The sequence below is a fragment of the Drosophila santomea genome, chromosome 2R (assembly GCF_016746245.2).
Source record: "Drosophila santomea strain STO CAGO 1482 chromosome 2R, Prin_Dsan_1.1, whole genome shotgun sequence".
Taxonomy (NCBI): Eukaryota; Metazoa; Arthropoda; class Insecta; order Diptera; family Drosophilidae; genus Drosophila; species Drosophila santomea.
Genome location: NC_053017.2, coordinates 1,779,497 through 1,801,343, shown reverse-complemented (window position 1 = coordinate 1,801,343; position 21,847 = coordinate 1,779,497). Strand labels below are relative to the sequence as shown.

At 41.3% G+C, this 21,847-nt stretch overlaps 2 protein-coding genes across 3 annotated transcripts; one reads left to right on the top strand and one right to left on the bottom strand.

Moving 5' to 3' along the window:
- Window positions 1-14,234: 14,234 nt before the first annotated feature.
- On the bottom strand, window positions 14,235-16,089 carry LOC120446099 (60S ribosomal protein L5). The gene is made up of 5 exons (XM_039626891.2): window positions 16,014-16,089; window positions 15,927-15,955; window positions 15,537-15,800; window positions 15,039-15,476; window positions 14,235-14,499 (listed from the first exon to the last, which is right to left on the bottom strand). The coding sequence occupies exons 2-5, from the start codon at window positions 15,927-15,929 to the stop codon at window positions 14,305-14,307; spliced, it is 900 nt and encodes a 299-aa protein (XP_039482825.1). The 5' UTR covers window positions 15,930-15,955; window positions 16,014-16,089; the 3' UTR covers window positions 14,235-14,304.
- Window positions 16,090-16,861: 772 nt separating this feature from the next.
- On the top strand, window positions 16,862-19,208 carry LOC120446010. 2 transcript variants are annotated; one of them, XM_039626761.2, is made up of 2 exons: window positions 16,862-18,952; window positions 19,006-19,208. In XM_039626761.2, exons 1-2 carry the CDS (start codon window positions 16,928-16,930, stop codon window positions 19,117-19,119), a joined length of 2,139 nt encoding a protein of 712 aa, XP_039482695.1. In that variant the 5' UTR covers window positions 16,862-16,927; the 3' UTR covers window positions 19,120-19,208. The 2 variants fall into 2 exon arrangements, with proteins under 2 accessions (XP_039482695.1, XP_039482696.1); XM_039626762.2 differs by lacking the exon at window positions 19,006-19,208 and having other exon boundaries at window positions 16,870-18,100; window positions 18,780-18,916.
- Window positions 19,209-21,847: the final 2,639 nt, after the last annotated feature.

The window sequence follows — 21,847 nt, the reverse complement described above, 5'->3', positions numbered from 1 at the left end:
TTTTTCATGTCATGAAAGTTTTTATTGATTTGCCAATTTCTTTTTGCTAATCTCACTCTTATGCCTATGTTGGGTCATGCAGCCGCCAAAACTGTGCAGCTGCCAGTAGAATAAACCAAATAAACCGTATCGGAAAATATTCGGCTTTTTATTATTCGCAACAGCTATTGAAAAAGCTCAATAGCTAAACATTTGGTGACCCCGACGTGATCGTGTTAATTTGCATGCATTTATTAATGCACTTATCCCGTTGATAAATAAATATATCAATATATTAAAACGCAATGGTTTGGACAAGTGAGTGGTGATTTATGTGATAGTGGCTGTGTTTAAGCGAGCTAGCATTATATACATACATACATTGCTACATATATCAAGTGCAGTCGCCCCGTTACGTGCATTGACTCCGCTTGTATTTTCGGCATTTATTTTGTGCTCATCTTCCCCCTGAAACGAAGTTACCGAACTGAAAGTGACAAAAACAGGGTGACCTTTTTAAAGCGCAAAGCCAATGCGTTGTTCAGCAGGTTGCAGAGGCTACAAACGTCGCTGTCTAATGAGACGCTAAGCGGTTACGACGAACCCACTCTTACGGTGAGGCTGGAGCAGATTGATGAGCCTTCAATGTTCTGCATACAGAGCTGGAGGAATTAGATTTCGACGAAATTAGCAGTGAAATGAGCGAAAGTTTCGATGAATTCATCGTTTAATTCAATGCTAGTGTGCGCGCGGAAATGGACAAACGCAATGTGCATTTCGCGCCGCACTCAACGCTTGCGGAAGGTGTTGTGCCCCACCAGTGTAGTGGTCCTCAAACGCAGCCGCGGCCGAGGCCGATGCCGTTGCCGCCTGTGCAGCTGCCAACGTTTGGCGGAGGCTACGCAAACTGGGCGGATTTTTACTCCGTGTTCACGAGCATAATCGACAGCCATCCGGACCTCTCCAACATTGAGAAATTTCAAAATCTGCGGTCATGTTTGAGGGATTCCGCGCTGGAAAGTATCCGATCATTGGAGATCTCAAACAGCAATTACGAAGCGGCTTTAGAGTTGCTTCAGAAAAGGTTTGATAATCGGCGTCTCGTTTTTCAGGCGCACATCACCGAGATTCTGTGTTTAAAGGTAGTACGGAATGGTTCAGTGGCATCGCTTCGGGAATTGTCGGACAAGTTTAACGCTTAAATTCGTGCGTTGAAGGGTTTGGGCACCACTGAGCAAATCGCTGGCTGCATCATAGTGCAAGTGCTGCTACAAAAGCTGGATGCGGCGAGCACAGCTAAGTGGGAGGAGCGCTTGGAGGATCCGGTCCTTGTAAACCTTATTCCGTCGTGAGAATCGATGGCTGCATTCCTGGAGCAGCGATGTAGGACTTTGGAGGCCGTGGATTGCGCCATGGCAACCTATGCGCCAGGCGTTCAGGTGGGCAGAAATCGTTCGACGCTAGTTGCTACCACCCAAACTTCTCTTGTTTGCATGCTGTGCCATAGTGCAGAGCATGCCATATATTATTGCCCGCAATTTAAAAACTTAGCGCCAGTAGACCGTCTTCGCGAGGCAAAGATGCTAGCACTTTGCCTAAACCGCCTTAAGGCAGGTCATCAGCTACGGCAATTCAGCTCGAGCTGCTGCCGCACCTGTGGAATCAAGCATCATACCCTGCTCCATCTAGATGGTCCGCCTTCCTCGCAGCCACATGTTCCGGTGTCTTCAAGTTTCCACACTGAGCCTTCTGCCCCGCTTTCGACTTCGTCTACTCAGGATCTCGGTAGTCACCTTGTGCTGCTAGCCACTGCAACCGTTCTAGTCCAGAATCGGTCGGGACTGTTCGTTCCCTGCAGGGCCTGGTTAGATTCTGGCTCTCAACTGCACTTGGTCACCTCTCGGTTGCAAATCAGCTGCAACTTAAGAGGATGAGGTCTTCTGGCTCCGTCACTGGAATCGGGGATTCCAATTTCGCGACTGATGTATTCTCGGTAGGAATTGCGATGCGGTCTGTCACTTCGTGTTTCTCAACGAGCATAACAGCAGCTATCGCTCCCAATATCACGGATCGCCAGCCTTAATGTGGACATTGGGGACTGGCAGATTCCAGAAAACCTGCAGCTCGCCGACCCGGAATTTCATAAAGCTCAGCGTGTTGACCTGTTAATGGGAGCTAGCCTGTTTTATGAGCTGCTGTGCGCAGTTCAGATAAAAATGTTGCCAGGACTGCCACTGCTTCAAAAAACTCGTCTGGGCTGCCTGGAAGCGCCTTAATAGCTTCACGCGTTCCTTCTGCAGCCAGCAAGGAAAACAGCATTGATGCTGAACTTGATTCACTTCTGCAGCGCTTTTGGGAGGTAGAAAATTGTCCCGGCCCAATAGTTCAAGCCACTAAGGAGGAGCTAAATTGCGAGGCCCACTTTGTTAAAAATTACACCCGATTGCCAGCTGGCGATTACTCGGTACGGTTGCCGCTAAAACTCCATTTGGATTCTTTAGGAGATTCCTATCCTCAGGCTGTGCGGAGATTCTTGTCGCTGGAAAGGAAGCTTACAAAGCACCCTGGCTTGAGGGTTAAATATGCGGCGTTCATGAAGGAATATCGTCATCTGGGACATATGTCGCCTGTGCCTGCCTCCAAGGTCAGCTCGTGCCGATATTTTTTACCACATCACTGCGTCATCAAGGAAGATAGCTCTACCACCAAGCTTTGCGTTGTCTTTGACGGATCAGCTGCCACTTCCACCGGTTACTCTCTTAACGATGTGTTAATGGCTGGCCCGGTCATCCAGCCCAAGCTATTTCACATCCTATTTCGATTTCGCTCACACCCAGTTGCCGTTACAGGAGACATATGTAAAATGTACCGATGTTTAAGGATCTCGCAGGAAGATAGCTATTTGCAGTGCATTGTGTAGAGGGACTCCCCGATCGATGACCTTCAATTATACACTCGACACAGTTACTTACGGCACCAAACCAGCCTCCTTCTTGTCCGTAAGGGCTATGCACCAGTCATCAATCGATGAGCAGGTAACGTTACCCATTGGATTAGAAATCCTTCGGCGCGATTTTTACGTGGATGATCTTATCTCCGGCACGGTAAAGGATGCTATCAGCATAATGCAGCAGACGGCTGGCATTCTGGCGAAGGGCAAGCTCAAGCTAAGGAAATGGTGCTCTAACATTCCGCTTGTGCTGGAGGGTGTTCCCGCCGAGGACAAGGAGTCGTTCATGAAGTTTGAAGATGGTAGCGATTTCACCAAAACTTTAGGTCTCGCTTGGTATCCCGCCTCCGACCAGCTATTGTTTTCGTTCTCTGCCTTTCAGTCGCCATTGAGACCCTGCAGGCGCTCTGTACTGCGATTGCTAAATTTTACGGTCCTCTCGGACTGATCGGTCTTGTAATCTCAAGGTGTAAAATCTTTTTACAGCAACTCTGCAAGGAAAAGCTGTCCTGGGATGAAAGCCTCCCGGAAACTCATAACAGGAAATGGCTTGATATATGTCGCAGTTTTGAAACAATAAATCATATTAGTTTCCCTCGGTTCGTATTTAGCGCAGAGTCTGGTCTTGAGGTGCATGGTTTTTGTGATGCAAGCATTGATGCCTATGGAGCCTGCGTTTATGTGGTTTCTAAAGGGAATCAAAGTTTTAGCCATTTGCTTTGTTCGAAGTCGCGCATAGCTCTGTTGAAGACCATAACAGTACCAAAGCTGGAGCTTTGTGGTGCTGATCTTCTGGCTAAAATCATGAGGGAATAGTTGGCTTGAAAGTATTTAAAGGACGCTACTATTGTTGGTGCGACTCGACGGTGGCACTTTCCTGGATCCGAGATGAGCACGCCAGGTTCAACATATTTGTGACAAATAGGGTTGCTGCCATTCAGGAGCTGACAGATGCCACGGCTTAGCGTTATGTTCCAACAGCGTTAAATCCGGCTGACATCTTATCCAAAGGATCCCTCCCGTCTGAGCTTAGCGAGTCGTCACTCTGGGCTCATGGACCCGCTTATCTTACGGAGCCTGAAAGAGATCGGCCAACAGCTGTTTGTCCTGACAAACCGGTGCTTGAGCTTCGTCGAAGTGTGTTCATCGTAAAATCGCCGTACGTGGATGTAATTGCTAGCTCCAAATTTGCAAATTCTTACTCCTCACTGCAACAAGTGTTTGGGGCAGCGCGCGCATTTATGGGAGGACATGCAGTCCCTAAAAACGCTGGGAAGAGTTTCCTCGTCTAGTCCCATATCCTCGATTTCGCCGTTCCTGGATCAATTTGGACTTCTTAGAGTAGGCGGTCGCCTCCGGAATTCGTCATTGGACTTTGATGGCCGCCACCCGAAAATCCTTCCAAGGTCCCATCCGGTGACTCTGGCGATTATTTCGCATTACCATGAAACCAATCTTCATGCCGGACCTCGAGCTCTTCTGGGTGCAATTCGATCCCAATATTGGCCTATTGGAGGGAGGAAGACGGTTACCAAGGCCGTGAACAAATGCATCAGATGTTTTCGGATTAAGCCGCGGCTGATAGAGCACATAATGGAGGACGTTCCCAAGGAGCGCTTGGAAGGATCTCACGCTTTTGAGGTTGCTGGTATAGACTTCTGTGGACCCTTCTTTCACAAGTCGGATACACGAAACAAGCCTGCGGTTAAATGCTACGTCTGCGTATTTATATGCCTTGCAACCAAGGCAGTGCACCTGATTAAGGATCTCTTGACAGTTGCGTTTCTGTGCAGACTCAAGAGGTTCATATGCACCCGGCGGAAGCCGAAGCAAATTTGGTCAGACAACGCCACCAATTTTGTCGGCGCCAAGAATGAACTTCTGGAACTTCGAAGGTTATTTCTTAGCAGCATCAAGGCTCCGTTCAGAATTTTTGCCTTTCGAAGACGATAGACTGGCGGTTAATCCCTCCACGGTCGCCCCATTTCGGTGAACTTTGGAAAGCGGCGGTGAAAACGGCCAAGCATCATTTCTACCGTGCTGTGGGTACGGCGGTTCTGACCTTCGACGAGCTGAGGTGGTGTGCCACATCTCGGCAGTTATTAACTCCAAACCTTTAGTTCCCATTTCAGAGAACCCTGCCGATCTGCACGTCCTTACTCCGGCGCATTTTCTCAATGGTGGTCCGCCATCGTCGTTTGACGAGCCAGATATAACGGGCCTAAACTATAATCGGCTTGACTCTTGGCAGCGCATCTCCTTTGTTCAGCAAATCTTTTGGTCGCGATGGAAGGAAGAATACTTGACGTTGCTCCAGCAGCGCTCCAAGTGGCGCACCCCAAAGCCTGGCGTGGCCGTGGACAGCGTCGTTCTTGTTAAGAACGAGAATCTACCCCAATGAGATTGCCTTTGGCGAGAGTCATGCAATTGATTCCTGGCAGAGACGGCGTCGATCGAGTTGCAGAATTGAGGACCGCGTCTGGAGTAATAAGGCGGGCAGTGAACAAGCTGTGTCTGCTTTCCCATGAGGACTCTGTTGGAAACCAAGCTTCCAACGGGGGGAGGATGTTGGGTCATGCAGCCGCCAAAACAGTGCAGTAGACTAATTGTATACTCTTAAAATTGTAAGCCGAAGTAATCAGTAATAGCAGCTGCGATGCCCATAGTGCAAACCGCTGTACTCTCTCTTTGTTATCTCTTTGGTATCTACCTCGGGCGCTGCATTTCGGCTGTCTGTCACGCCAATTGTCACTTTTTCGTTTTTCGGCAAAGACTCAACTTGTAAATTCGATATAGCTCTCGGTCGGATTCAGCTGCCAGTATAATAATCAAAATAACCCGTATCGGGAAATATTCGGCTTTTAATTATTCGCAACAGCTATTGAAAAAGCTCAATAGCTAAACAGCCAACAAACCGACAAAAAACATCACGCCGAAAAAAATTTTAAATTCCTATTTCATTTCATATAATTTTTTTTTTCTAATTTTTACCTATATTCCAGAAAATGTTGAAATCTGCTTTAATATCATCGACCTTTCCTCGAGCGGGAGCCATCCCGATTCGACACTAGAGGTGCCGAAACATCGATGTTTCCAAACGATGTTTTATCGATGTTTTGATGTTTTTCGCAAAAAAATTTTATATTTTTATTAACACTTGAAAAATAAGAAAACACATTTATTTATTATTAAATTAAATGTATTTTAAATTTTATAACAAATCAACAAACTTAAAGACAATGCAAAATCTTCTCACATGCTTTAAAATAAATGGTAATGGGAAACTTAAAAACAATGTGTGTTCTTTTCACAACGTAATAGCAAATTAAACTTGTAAGAGATCTGTTTCAACAGTCTACATATATAAAATAAGAACATATTGTATATGTAAATTTGAGCATCTTCAATCGTCATTATACCCGTTACTCGTAGAGTAAAAGGGTATACTAGATTCGTTGAAAAGTATGTAACAGGCAGAAGGAAGCGTTTCCGACCATATAAAGTATATATATTCTTGATCAGGATCAATAGCCGAGTCGATTTGGCCATGTCCGTCTGTCCGTCCGTCTGTCCGTCTGTCCGTCCGTCTGTCCGTCTGTCCGTCTGTCTGTCCGTATGAACGTCGAGATCTCAGGAACTACAAAAGCTAGAAAGTTGAGAATAAGCATACAGACTCCAGGGACATAGACGCAGCGCAAGTTTGTCGAATCATGCTGCCACGCCCACTCTAACGCCCACAAACCGCCCAAAACTGCCACGCCCACACTTTTGAAAAATGTTTTGATATTTTTTCATTTTTGTATTGGTGTTGTAAATTTCTATCGATTTGTCAAAAAAAATTTTGCCACGCCCACTCTAACGCCCACAAACCGCCCAAAGCTGCCACGCCCACACTTTTGAAAAATGTTTTGATATTTTTTCATTTTTGTATTAGTCTTCCAAATTTCTATCGATTTGCCAAAGAACTTTTTGCCACGCCCACTCTAACGCCCACAAACCGCCCAAAGCTGCCACGCCCACACTTTTGAAAAATGTTTAGATATTTTTTCATTTTTGTATTAGTCGTCTAAATTTCTATCGATTTGCCAAAAAACTTTTTGCCACGCCCACTCTAACGCCCACAAACCTGCACTTCTACTAGCTGAGTAACGGGTATCAGATAGTCGGGGAACTCGACTATAGCGTTCGCTCTTGTTTTGTTGTCGAAATGTTTAAATTTTTGTATATAAACATTAGTTTGCTCATAATGTGAAATTCAGAAATTTACCTTCCAAAAAATTAGGGGGTCGCACTTTTCGGGTTCGTTTGGCATCCCTAAATGCTGGCGGAGCAAAATAATTGAGTCCGAACGTGTGGTACACGGATCTGATTTTAATTTTTGATGAAGTTCTGTGAAATAATCAGAACTCTGATTTGGTTTCTGCGACCAAACAGCCTGTATGTCGTCTTCCAACCCTCGAACGGCTTGGTCGGCATTGCTGACAAGCTGGAACCCCTGCTTTTTGGATCTAGGGTCAATTCTTGGCTATCCTCGGAACTGTCCTCGTTTCACATTGGTCGAAACGCTTCTTAAGCAGGCCACTTAAAGCTTCAAGGGCGGCAATAGGTTCTTGGGTTTTAAATACATTTGCAAATGAGGAAACTTCCATAAACTTTTGCCATATCATGGGTATCACGAGCGATATGGTGGCATACTTTCCACCGTTTTTTTTTTTGTTGCTTTTTCAAATGGCCGAAGTAACTGGCACAGCTCATCCAAGGCGTTAATTTCCTCTGCGGAGAAAGGAAAGGGAGCCTTTGGAAATCCCAGCAATACTGTCGTTCTCTCGATCATTAAAAACGAACTATCCCACCGGGTTGGTAACTCTTGGATGAGTGAGAGAGGGTCAGCGACGTTTTGATCATCTTTGAATTTCGCCATAGCCGTGGAGCTTCGCTTCATAAATGCAACAATGCTTCGCATTTATTTATTAAAATTTCTTCCGTCGCTTCCCCCACCAATCACTATATGAATATATCTGCAAACTAATAATTGAAATTGTTTTAATTAAAAGTTTGAACAAATTCTACTAATTTGCATACCCTTAGCGTTGTATCTTCTTCTTGTTCTTGGAATAGTGACGAACCAAAAACATCGATAGTCTGTTAAAAGCATCGATGTTTCGGAATTTTTAAAGAACATCGATGTTTCGGCCCCTCTATTGATAAGCCAGTGTACGTTTTTGGCTTTAAGTTTAAATGGAATTTTTTTGGCTTCAATCTGCTTATGCCATGTGAGCCTCTGTCGAGATGTACTTCCAGGTACATTACCTCATCTGCTCTCGGAAGGGGTATGTTGTTCAGCAAATGAAGTGGGCAGACTTGTCTGTTTATTTTTGCTCGTTAATTCGTCAGTCAGAGAGCAAATTTTCATTGTCTATGAGGTGCAATGCCAGCTGTGCTGTAGCTTGCATTGGGGACCTTGAACGGCTTAGGATAGATGTGTCGTCGGCAAACGTGGATACCGTAATGCGTCTATTGGTAGGAATGTCGGCTGTATAGATGAGGTATAAAGTGGGACCAAGAACGCTACCTTGGGGGACTCCAGCCTCGATTTTATGTTCAGCGGAAATGGCAGTGTGGCACCACATTAAAAAAAATTCTGTCGTAGCGGTATGACTTTAGAAGTTTGTGAGTGCTTTCGTGCAGAGTTGTTTTAACTTAAAATATTAGGCCGTCAAGCCAGACTGTCGAAGGCGTGGGATACGTCTAAAAATGCGGCTGTACAGTACTCGATTTTCGAAAGCAGTTCTTATTTCCGCTGTTATCCGATTTACCTGCTCAATGGTTCCGTCTCTTTCACGAAATTGTGAGCAGGGATTTAGTTGAAAGCGCTAAGATGAAGTTTAAGTCGGATTAGCAGACATTTTTCGAATAGTTTCAAAATACATAAGAGTAGACTTATTGGTCTGTAAGATTAAGGGACTGTGTGATTCTTTCCAGGATTTGGAATCATTATGATGATCGATCTCTTCCATCGTTGTTGGAAGTAACCAAGTTTGGTGATGGCATTGAAGAGTTGTGTTATGTATTGCAAAATGCAAAATGTGGCAGCTCGATGATCATTTCTGGTGTTAAAAGGTCGAAGCCAGTGGATTTTTTGAGGCTGAGATTGTCTTTAATAATTTTGGTTATTTCCTTTGGACGGAATACAATTGCGGTGTTGCTGGTGGGAGTTAATGGGTGAGGACGGTAGCGCGAAAGTGCTAGAAGCCTCGTTTGGGGTAAGTACATTTTGTAGGTAAGCAGCAGGGATTCCTTATCAACACGTGGGGCCAACAATAAAAACAAGAAAAAACAAGAGAGAACGCTATAGTCGAGTTCCCAGACTATCTGATACCCGTTACTCAGCTTGTGGAAGTGCGAAAAAGAGTCTTCGACACTGACAGTTTTTGGCGGTTTGTGGGCGTTAGAGTGGGCATGGCAAACAATTTTTTGGCAAATCGATACAAATCAACAAGACTAATACAAAAATGAAAAAATATCAAAACATTTTTCAAAAGTGTGGGCGTGGCAGCTTTGGGCGGTTTGTGGGCGTTAGAGTGGCGTGGCAAAAAGTTTTTGGCAAATCGATAGAAATTTACGAGACCAATACAAAAATGAAAAAATTCCAAAACATTTTTCAAAAGTGTGGGCGTGGCAGTCTTAGGCGGTTTGTGGGCGTGGCAACATGAATCGACGAACTTGCGCTGCTTCTATGTCCCTAGAGTCTGTATGCTTAATCTCAACTTTTTAGCTTTTGTAGTTTCTAAGATCTCAGCGTTCATACGGACGGACGGACAGACAGACGAACAGGCAGACGGACGGACAGACGGACATTGCCAGATCGACTCGACTTGATCCTGATCAAAAAAGGTGTATACTAGATTCGTTGAAAAGTATGTAACAGGCAGAAGAAAGCGATTCCGACCATATAAAGTTAAAAAGTATATTCTTGACCAGGATCAATAGCCTAGTCGATCTGGCCATGACCGTCTGTTTGTCCGTATGAACGTCGAGATCTCAGGATTTAAAAAAGCTAAAAAGTTTAGACTAAGCATGCAGACTCCAGAAATATAGACTCTGCGCAAGTTTTTGCCACGCCCACAAAACGCTACAAACTGCCATGGCCGCACTTTTGAAAAATGTTTTAATAATTTTTCACATTTTGTTAGTCTAGTAAATTTCTATCGTTTTGACATAAATCGTTTTGCCACGCCCACTATAACGACCACAAACCACCAAAAACGGTCAGTGTTGAAATTTCTCTTTGCACTTCCATTAGCTGAGTAACGGATATCAGATAGTTGGGGAAATCGACTAAGCGTCCTCTCTTGCTTATAATTATATTTTGTAAGCCTAATTAATACAACTCCATTCGCTTCGCGAGTGAATCTTTTTCCTTTTTTATTTTTTGTGCACTAGCTTATTCTTTATTCTCTGTTACGAGCGTTTGTTCGCAGTGCTGTTTGGTTTTGTTGTTTGTGTATGCATATAAACTGCGCTGTGCATCCGCTCTCTCTTTCTCTCTCTCGCTCTCCCTCACAAAATTCAAAGTTCCAAGCGTACTGATTGCGCTCTTGCGGTAAATTAAACATCAAGCTTAAAAGTTTTAATATTGTGTCTTTGTACGTACAGTGCACATTGGGCCAGCGAGCCGATTTTTCGACAATTAAAGTTTTAAAGCTAGGTTCTTGAAATTTCGTACATATGATATTGTCGATGCATATAAAAACATATCCAAATTTCAGACCGATCTAACCACGCCTTCCCTAGCCGCCCATATGAGATAGGTTTCCTATTATGCTTAAATTCTTAAATTCACTCGTTAAATTCAGCAAATGTTTTTAATTAATTTTTTTTAACACAATCTTAATATTAATAACTAAAAAATAACAATACAATCAAAATGACTATAAATAAGTATTTAACATTTAAAAATGTTCATAAAAGTCGTTATAACCTTGTTGGACGAAAGCCATTTGGTATGTTTTGTCTTAAATCTGGCCATATTTCTATTACAATTTGCCAAATTCTTTTGAATGAAAAGGTGAAAGCTTCTCACTTTGGTGTTGATATCAACCTTTTTCTCTGTGCTTAAGTCGAATTCTTTTAGTTCATCATAAATCCAACTCGAAACGGAAGATGCGCTACGATGGTTTTGTATGTAGATATCAAGCAGTTGCTCATAGGCGAACTCAACCACAGCTGTTATATTAAGGATTATACACATCGGAGCAAAAAGGAGCAAAAAAGATTTTTAAAATTAGTTTATATACACTTTGCACTATAATGACACATAATTACTTTTTGGCACAGATTGGCACAAAATTAGTTATACTCCACAAAAGACGGGTTAGCAGGTTAGCTTTTTTCTACTTTTGGACAACACAAATAAAAGCACACAAAAAACACATTAACAAACATGAACGAAATTTTTTTTATACAAATATTCTACATACCTTGGTTCTTCTTTTCCATAATTTTTGTGAAAATTGGTTAAACCACAAAAATTTTTGCACGCTCGCAAGTCAACCAAATTTTTCCTGCGCTTTTTAGTTTCGCACGCATGCAATCAAACAGCTGACTTAGAAGGGCTGCCAAAATTTCAGAGATGCATCAAAACAACTAAAATCTTTTGATTCATTTTAGTTGAAGTATATACTATTCAAATTTTATTATTAAAACAGGTTTACTTTCTATGAAAAATTTGAATTTTCGTCGAAAAATCTGCTTGCTGGCCCAATGTGCAGTGGTCGAAATCTTAAAAACATGTAAATCAATTTTGTTTGCTTCCAAAACAAATGCCGTCAGGTAGTACAGCCTGAGCAGACAAAAATGACTTTTTGGCGGCCGAACAAGTGATAACCTAGCTAAGGGCCTTAATCTAAAATACTGTTGTGATGCTTGCCAAGTGCTCAACAGGACTCCACAGCTAATTAGTTGTCAATTGCAGCAAATACTCAAAAGTTGCTTAAATCGGCAGCTAAAAGAAAGTTCGGAGCAATCCGTTGTGGAGAGAGTACTCCTTGGGATTGCTAAAGATTCCGATTTTTCCACACTGGTTTCTTAACCAGTAATTTATATGACCCGATAAGTTTAACACCACAAAGGAATATTGAGTACGGACTACCAACACAAGTTGACCCTTTAGAAATAGAATTTGAAGTACCAAAATCCCTTGTGGTTCCACTAAGGAAACAAATTTTCGTTTCTTGCCCTTCCCCTGATCAAACATCATCTGATGTATTGTATTATATACAAGACAGAACAAAAGCCGGAAATATAAAAGTGCTCGTTAATTCGTCAGTCAGAGAGCAAATTTTCATTGTCTATGAGGTGCAATGCCAGCTGTGCTGTAGCTTGCATTGGGGACCTTGAACGGCTTAGGATAGATGTGTCGTCGGCAAACGTGGATACCGTAATGCGTCTATTGGTAGGAATGTCAGCTGTATAGATGAGGTATAAAGTGGGACCAAGAACGCTACCTTGGGGGACTCCAGCCTCGATTTTATGTTCAGGGGAAATGGCAGTGTGGCACCACATTAAAAAAATTTCTGTCGTAGCGGTATGACTTTAGAAGTTTGTGAGTGCTTTCGTGCAGAGTTGTTTTAACTTAAAATATTAGGCCGTCAAGCCAGACTGTCGAAGGCGTGGGATACGTCTAAAAATACGGCTGTTCGGTGCTCGATTTTCGAAAGCAGTTCTTATTTCCGCTGTTATCCGATTTGCCTGCTCAATGGTTCCGTCTCTTTCACGAAATTGTGAGCAGGGATTTAGTTGTAAGCGCTAAGATGAAGTTTAAGTCGGATTAGCAGACATTTTTCGAATAGTTTCAAAATACATAAGAGTAGACTTATTGGTCTGTAAGATGAAGGGACTGTGTGATTCTTTCCAGGATTTGGAATCATTATGATGATCGATCTCTTCCATCGTTGTTGGAAGTAACCAAGTTTGGTGATGGCATTGAAGAGTTGTGTTATGTATTGCAAAATGCAAAATGTGGCAGCTCGATGATCATTTCTGGTGTTAAAAGGTCGCAGCCAGTGGATTTTTTGAGGCTGAGATTGTCTTTAATAATTTTGGTTATTTCCTTTGGACGGAATACAATTGCGGTGTTGCTGGTGGGAGTTAATGGGTGAGGACGGTAGCGCGAAAGTGCTAGAAGCCTCGTTTGGGGTAAGTACATTTTGTAGGTAAGCAGCAGGGATTCCTTATCAACACGTGGGGCCAACAATAAAAACAAGAAAAAACAAGAGAGAACGCTATAGTCGAGTTCCCAGACTATCTGATACCCGTTACTCAGCTTGTGGAAGTGCGAAGAAGAGTCTTCGACACTGACAGTTTTTGGCGGTTTGTGGGCGTTAGAGTGGGCATGGCAAACAATTTTTTGGCAAATCGATACAAATCAACAAGACTAATACAAAAATGAAAAAATATCAAAACATTTTTCAAAAGTGTGGGCGTGGCAGCTTTGGGCGGTTTGTGGGCGTTAGAGTGGCGTGGCAAAAAGTTTTTGGCAAATCGATAGAAATTTACGAGACCAATACAAAAATGAAAAAATTCCAAAACATTTTTCAAAAGTGTGGGCGTGGCAGTCTTAGGCGGTTTGTGGGCGTGGCAACATGAATCGACGAACTTGCGCTGCTTCTATGTCCCTAGAGTCTGTATGCTTAATCTCAACTTTTTAGCTTTTGTAGTTTCTGAGATCACAGCGTTCATACGGACGGACAGACAGACGAACAGACGGACAGACAGACGGACGGACATGTCCAGATCGACTTGGCTATTGATCCTGATTAAGAATATATATACATACCTTAAGTGGTCGGAAACGCTTCTTTCTGCCTTTTACATACTATTTAAGGAATCTAGTATACTCTAGTAATACTCTACGAGTAACGAACGGGTATAAAAAGTAAACAATTTTTAAGCGTGGGGGCAGATGTGAGCTGTTTTGGGGGCGGTCAAACTTTCCACCTAATATAGTTCCCCAATTAACAACGTACATACAGACATGCCCAGATCATTTCGAAAATTAATTATGTTTATTATTAACCGTTATAGAAAGCAGTGGATTCAAAAATATATTGGTCCGCTGCGTTGGTCCTAAATCAAAACAAATCAAACCCAACCAAATTCGACTTGCATGAACAGATTTTCTCTTGAATAAATATTGCTTTGGTTCACTTCCCACCTATAGTAATTATAGATTTACTCTAGTATTGGCCTATCTCTGCCGCACACCGCCGCATTGACAGGTTTATGAAAGGAGTCTCCCAAATAATAGCTGGTGTCATTACAACTGTTTATTTATTTTTACACCAATCTCAACTAAAGCGGGTGTCGAATCACTTTTAGGCCTCAGTTTCAGACTGGAGCTTGGCAACATAAGCTGCCTTATGAGCTGCAATCTTAGACTTCCGTTGCTCGTTTGTGAGTTTCTTAGCATTCCACCTCTTCTTCGTAACGGCAGAAGACTTCTTAGCAGTGACCTTGTGTGTAGGGTCGTTACGAATTGCCTGGTGGGCTTTTTTATAGATATCCTCAAGCTGCAAAACCAAAGTAATGAATTAGACTTTAAATATTTAAAACAAGACTTACTTAATGATAAAATTGTTGAAATAAATAATTCTTCTAACAAAATGATATATTTTGTTACCCGCCGAAGTAACGGGGTATGCAAGGTTTGTTAAAAAGTATGTATCAAGTGGACCAGTACATATATTATGGATCCGCCGCATAAAAGTTAAATATTTTGGAACTCTAATAGCAGAGATTCAAAACACTAAAGCACGGAGCATAATAGAATTAGCCTTACAGGGAATTGCATGTGACCCAGACTTCGACGTGTTGTAACATCACATTTGTTTGTCCAAAGAAATGTTAGGGTATTTTATTCTGCCAGTATTTGGTTTATAAATTGCGTGGAATGTGTAAACATAACAGGAAGTTTGATCTATTGAGAGACAAACTTCGAACACAGCTTACAGCTTTTATGTTGTCCACTTATGGCACAGTTAGCGTTGTGTGCGTAACGCAGCTGTAATTTTTTAAGTGGACGTCGTAAAAAAAACTATGCTGTACTTACATCATCAGCACGAATGCCCAACTTAATGTATCGGCTAAACTGCCGTTTAAAGCTCTCCTCATCCTCTTCCTCCAAAGAGCGCATATAGTCTGCAACATGCTGGCCAAATATATGAGCGCGATGGACATCAGCATTAAAACTCTTGGTCTCCGCAGAGTATCCAGGAAAACGCTTCACAGAGTGGGGTATGTTTAGACCTCCATCAACGGCTCCCTTCATAGCGCCGAACACACGTGCACCAGTTGTGGTACGCGCGAGTCCAACATCCAAGAAGCAACGGAATGCGCCAGGGCCGTCATCAACAGGCTCTACGTTAAACTCTTCACCGGTCACTTCAGTGCATCCTGCATATAGAGAGTCCAGACCCAACTTGTTAAGCACACGGCGGGCGACCAGCAAGCCTGTGCAGTAAGCAGCAGCGTAGTTTGTCAAACCAACCTTGAATAAATATAATGGGCCATCAAGTTGAGTGGGCCAGAACGCAGTGCTCAAACTTACCTGGATCCCGTACTTGGGAAGCTCGTGGGAATAAGCCGCGCAAACCACGCGATCACCTTCGATGCGAGCATAGGCGATCTGGACTGTAATGTCCTTGTTGGACAAACGTACGATCAAACGGTACTTAGGAGTGTTGTACTTGTTCTTGTCCTGAAATGTCAGGCGCTTCCTGGCATAGTAATCGGTCTTTCCTTCGCGACGCCTTCGGAACTTAACTTGGTACCTCTTAAAGTACTGCTTGTTCTTGACTACCTTAACGAAACCCTGCAAATATGAAAAAGAAATCCAACCAATAAGTCATACCCATATGTTCTCTGCGTGTCGAAAACATTTAGTTCAACAATTATTTGGAATGATTTTGATCTATCCTCTTTTTTCTTAAGAACTTACCATTTTGAAATTTAGTAACAATATAACCGCTACAATAAAAAAATTTTTTTAATAAAATCACGTGGAGAAGAAAAATTATAAGCATACCTCGCCGGAAATTGCTAGCAAAAAGAAGGAAAATAGTGTGACATGATTGGGTCCAGCCTTTAATGTACTAAAAATACCTCTTAATAATATAATATAAGCCACATACAAGACAAGGCAGCAACATAGACATAGCATGAATTATGGAACAATTGAAAACATTGTCCACGAAAGATTTATTTATTTTCGAATTTGTCAAGAACTCTATTTGAACCATAGATAAATTTTTTGTAAACATTCCTTTTCCACGGAAAAACTATTCCACGTCTCATCTTAAGGACAAGAACACTTTTTCATACGGTACGAAGCTAGTGTTACTGTTCACACTATGCATTATTTCCACTTCTATGCCACTTACCTCAAAATATTTCCGGAATCTAAATTTTTATAACGTATTGGTCATGACCATATATATTTCTAGAAGAGTACAAGGGTATATTAAAGTCGTTAAATATTATGTAACAGAACCATATAAAGTATCCCGATCAAGAATATATATACATGGCCGGCAGATTCCTTAAAAGGTGTATGGAGCAGTACCCACACGAATTTTTTGAAATGATTTGGCAATTCCAATTCCAATTCTAAAGTACTGAAGTATAAGCGCGAATAGTAATTGCGATAGTTAGTGATAATATAGGACCCCATTACAATTGTAACGGCCTCCCCGTGGTTTTATCAGGGTACCGATTATTACATATTATTAAATATTAATTATCAACATAAATTCGAGCGGCGATTTTAACAATTGAATATATTTTACTGCAAAAGGCGATATTCAATATATCATGTGAATAATATCACAAAATGTGTAAATTTTATTTTTTCCAAAAATATCGATATATTGATATATTTGTGACATCCCTAATTAGCGCTTAATTGTATAAAGTCAAGTTGAATTTATTATAATACTAGCCATGAATCCCTGCAAAAGGTCCGAATATAGTGTTTTAAAGCAATGGCTAGTCAGGGATGACTTACTGTTCCAAGCATGTGGGTTTTGTCTAGTTGCGGCATTTAACGATCAGTTTGTGTTTATAACTTGGGACAAGTATTATTTGTTAAACATACGCTTTAAGATGCCGATGGATTGCTGCAGGATAAAAATGACTGCTGTGCGTATTCCTCTTCCCAAAAGTGGAGGAGGCTATATTAAGAGTGTGCATTCCCTAAGGTACAACACGATTCTGCATATGTCGAATGGAGAGTTATACTGCTTTACCTCATTTAAGGAGCTAAAACTAATAAAATGTCTCAGTGAAGTTCAATGTTTTGCTATTGTCGACCAAGGATTCAGCGTGATTCAAATAGAAAATCGACGACTGCTGCTACAGACATGTTTCGATCTTCCTGATTTAGAAAAGGACAAGTGTACACTGCAACAAACATTTGACATAACTTTTGACCAGCAAAATATATTTCAGTGCGACTGGCAGCATAATAAGTACACTCTGACAACTTTAAAAGTTTCCAAAAATGAAGAACAGTTCGTGCGAAGTCTTCTTGTTACAAACGCGGTAGAAGAAAATTACGTTCACATATTTAGCATAGGTGGACATGTATTTGCCTTGGCTTATAATCAAAAAAGAAGATCAGAAAGTACCGGTCCAGACTATTATATCGAGCTTCTATGCGTATATGCAGCGCACGTTGAACGCATCAAACTTCTGCCAATTGAGAACCTTTGTTTGGTTTTTCTTAGCTCTGGCAGTGTAGACATCTGGTACCTGTCTAGGCTTCTTTCTATAAAACAGCGTCAAATTTATCACACAGGTTCTGAATGGCTGGACTTTGATGCAACAAGTGACAATGGCGACTTCTATTACACGGACGGAAACCAGCTGGTGCGACTAAGATTCAAGTACAACGTTCAGCTTGACGAGTGTTTTGTTTACACCTTGACAAAGCCAGTGTCCGGGATTTACGGATGTAGTTGGATAGACCAAAAAGAAGAATTGTTTTGCCTGAGCGAAAACAACATACTTTATTGTATTGGTTTTGCTAAGTCCGAAATGGATGGTCAAACGTCAACGTCAAACTTTACACCCTCAGCTTTCAAGAGACTGCATCACAATGCCAAAGACTTGCAGGTATATAAAAAACAACCCGATGTTCTAAGACAAAAATTATATAAGGAATATAAGCAACATCAGCTTATTTCTATAATTAAAAATAATCAGAGATTAAGTGCGCCTATTCAAACGTCACTGGAATACCACCTTCAAGTTCCTAGTTTTGAAGGGGATAATGTTCTTCTACAGGCAGCGCAGAATCTTGATGCTCGGACAAGTTGTATATATGCTGTTCTTAACGTCAGACTTATCGATAGCCGGCCACTGTTGCAGAGGAGATTTTGGAAGCTTTTGACATTCTTTGACAACCGCATCAATGTCCTCCTTTTGCCCACAGAAATGCTTGTCAATAAAAAATGTAACATGGTTGTAACGTTAAGTAAAAAGAAAAACGAACGTCTGCCTCATTTTAAAATGTATCTTCTGGAATTTGTTAAACTTAATCATCAAACATGTGGTGTACTTTTTCACGTACCGGTTGAAAGTTGTGGAAATACATTTCGTGCTATTTTTAGTGGAAGAATAGTCCCTAGGAAATTTAGGCTGAACAATAAGCAATTGCTACAAAAGGAACTATGTAAACCAAAAATCAGGCAGGCCAGCAGTCTGGGAAGTCAATTTACTCTTTGCAATTTAGCGGATCTATTTTGTAATGCCATTTGCATTCACAATGACTATTTAGAATTCTCTTTTATAGACGAAACGTTGCATTTCCTATGCAATAGAAATATTAGGGTAAACCATTTAAATGGAATGTTGGAAAGTAAAGATGCTTCAGCGATTTACTATTTTAAGCAACATGTTCTTCTAAACTCGGAACAACTCGAATCTGTATCAAAAAAATATGACTTAACCTTAATTAAAACAATGGTAAGTAAATAAATTATTAACAACATAAGAATTATCTTACAACTAGATTTCAGAGCGACATTGACCGAATTCGCCACCGACAGTGTATCAACAGCCTGGCCTGCGAAACCAATTTTGCAATATTTTTAAAGTCAAAATATAATATCATTAGAAATGGCATTCATTAAGAATTGTGCGTGTATCCACACCATTGAATAACATCTTAAATAAACTTTTTTCTCTTTATAGAGTTAAATAAACTAAATATTACGCTAAACAATGCTAAAAAATTTACCTGAAATTTTTTAGAAACCAAGACTTTAGTTGACCGACCAGTCGACAATTATTATTTATGTTATAGTATTATTATCCATTCTGTAATCGTAAAAAACTTTTCATTTGTGTCTATCATCCCATCAACGATATGATTTTTTAAGTTAAGGCCGAAACTTTTTTGTTGGAAGCTTATATGATAAATCAATCGCTCAGCTACAAAAGTATTTTTATAAGAAACAATAATGTTGTAGGTAGCTATGGGTAGTTATATGAAAAATACATTTTCTATTCTAACTTTCCGAAAAATCATTCTTAATTTGTTAAGCCTCTCTATGGCCTTCCCTCGGCCCAGGTTTTTTTTCCTGTGACCTTCCTTTGCAATCACTTCTGTTTATCATCTTTTAAAATCATTTTTAATTTTAATTTTTAATTTAATTTTTAAAATTTTTCATTTTTTATTTTTACTTGTATTGCAAAAATTATTTTAAAATTACACAAATCAATAATAAGTGAGATTTACTTATAATACCAACCAGCAGGCGGTTTTTTTTAAGTTAATGTAAATATAATTCGTAGATGCCCTTTGACCAAAGTACTAGGTCCAAATCAGGTCATTTGAGGAGTTCGATTCCAGAAAGAACAGTCGATCTAAGATAGGGGCTGGAATAACTGACCGGTAACTTCGTTTGAGAGCTTCGAGTCTTTATGACTTCCGCGACTTTAGTTTCTTTGGCCGACGCACTAGTGCAAGTAGCCAGGTCATTTGTAAGGTCCAGCAAAACTGCAAAGCTATTGTGTCGTCCGAATGTATTCGAGCGTATCGATCAAAAAGAACGTATCGTATCCCGACGACAGGCGGGAGGGGGTTTTTGGACATGCACTTTTTCTATGCAAGCCAGTTCCATGTAGGAATCTTGTAAAGCTCATTAGGCACTTGACTTGTTGGCCAGAACGGATTATGCAACTGGAGGTGTAGATTATAGGTTTCGCAGTCCATGCCCGAACGGCAAGGACCTCTACTGCCGCCTGGACCGTTCAGAAACCCTACCGATAGTTTTTTCAGACATCAAGATACGCCGACACCAGAGCATGTGTCGCAAGACACATAGCCAGGTGCACCGATTAAGCGTGCACAGACGAATGAAAACACCGAATCATAGACCTCCGCGATGCAGTAAATGTGAGCCCAGTCACCGGTTTACCCCGAACTAAACCGGAGTTCGACTGGACAAATGGAATTTAAAATCCGATGAACCAGGTCGCGGCATGCCCGTTGAGCGTTTTCTATTTCGCGTGGAACTGAACCAAGATGTAAAAACTCCGTACACGACATGGCTACGTAGTTGATTTCTACTGCCAACATTCCAAATATAAGGTTGTCAAATATCTCCCGTTTGTTTGTCTTCTTTCAATGCTTTATAAAAAGTGTTACAGTGATCGGATTTTTTTAAAATATGCGCCGTTTTGTTCGATGATTTGGGAAGAATTCGGAAAGCCACTTATCACAAGCCTCTTTTGAGTTCAACTTCACACCACCATGGGCATTCGCCATGGACAGGAATAGGTGGTAATCACTTGGTGCTACGTCCGGGCTATATGGTGGATGCGATAAAACCTCCCATCCGAGCTCCCGTAGCTTTTGACGAGTCATCAACGAAGTGTGTGGGTTGTATTGGCAAAGACGCAGAAGAATTCGTAAAAAAACGATCGCAGCCGATAACATAACTAAGCGTAGAATGTGCACGCTTAAAAGACAACATTGCCCACACTTTTGGAAAATGTTTTAATATTTTTTTATGTCTTAAAATTAAATTTTTATTGATTTGCGAAAAAACTGTTTGCTATTATTATATTTTTTCTTTATTTCTACCGATATTTTAAAAAATTTTGAAATTACTCGTTCGCATTTTCACTAGCTAATTAACGGGTATCTTATAGTCGCGGAGCTCGACTAGCATTCTGTCTTGTTTCAACGATATAGTGCTGGTGTTTCAAGCGACACTGAACGATCTTGTCCAGCATCCCGCATCCGCAAAAAGTCTACAACATGAAAGCATCACTAAGAGACGGAGTCTTCTTAACATACATAAGCGAACTCAAATAATTACGGCCCAGAATAAACAAACAAGATAGTGAACCTATGCATTTTTAAATGCCATTGTTCTTGCGACACGAACGATGTTGTCCGATTCTGCGATGGTGCGATATTCGAACAAGAAGCAACCGTTGTGGGGAAAGATTATCCTTGTGAACGATGACCATGTCGTTGACAGCTTCGATCGATCCAATTTGTCTGGACTGCCGTCGATTGGTGGATGTTCTGGGTTCGTTGACCACTAAGAAGTGGCGATTAGGTAATTTGAGTTTGATTATAGAGGCGCTATCCGGCGAGATTAACCTCAAAGGTTAATCTGGTGCCTAGAAGAGTGCGATTGAGTAGTCCCTTGACGGTTTTGACTGCAACTTAAAGTGGACGTTAATGAACTCAGTGCGAAAAAAATTTATAAAATAGGTGTGACAAGCTCCTTGGGCAGTTGTCGCGCTAAGTTTTTTGCGTTTACTATCCAGATATGTTGCAGAATTAAAGCGACGAGCGTCCTTTACTCGGCGTGAAACCGAGTTTTCATTTTCTTTTTTCCA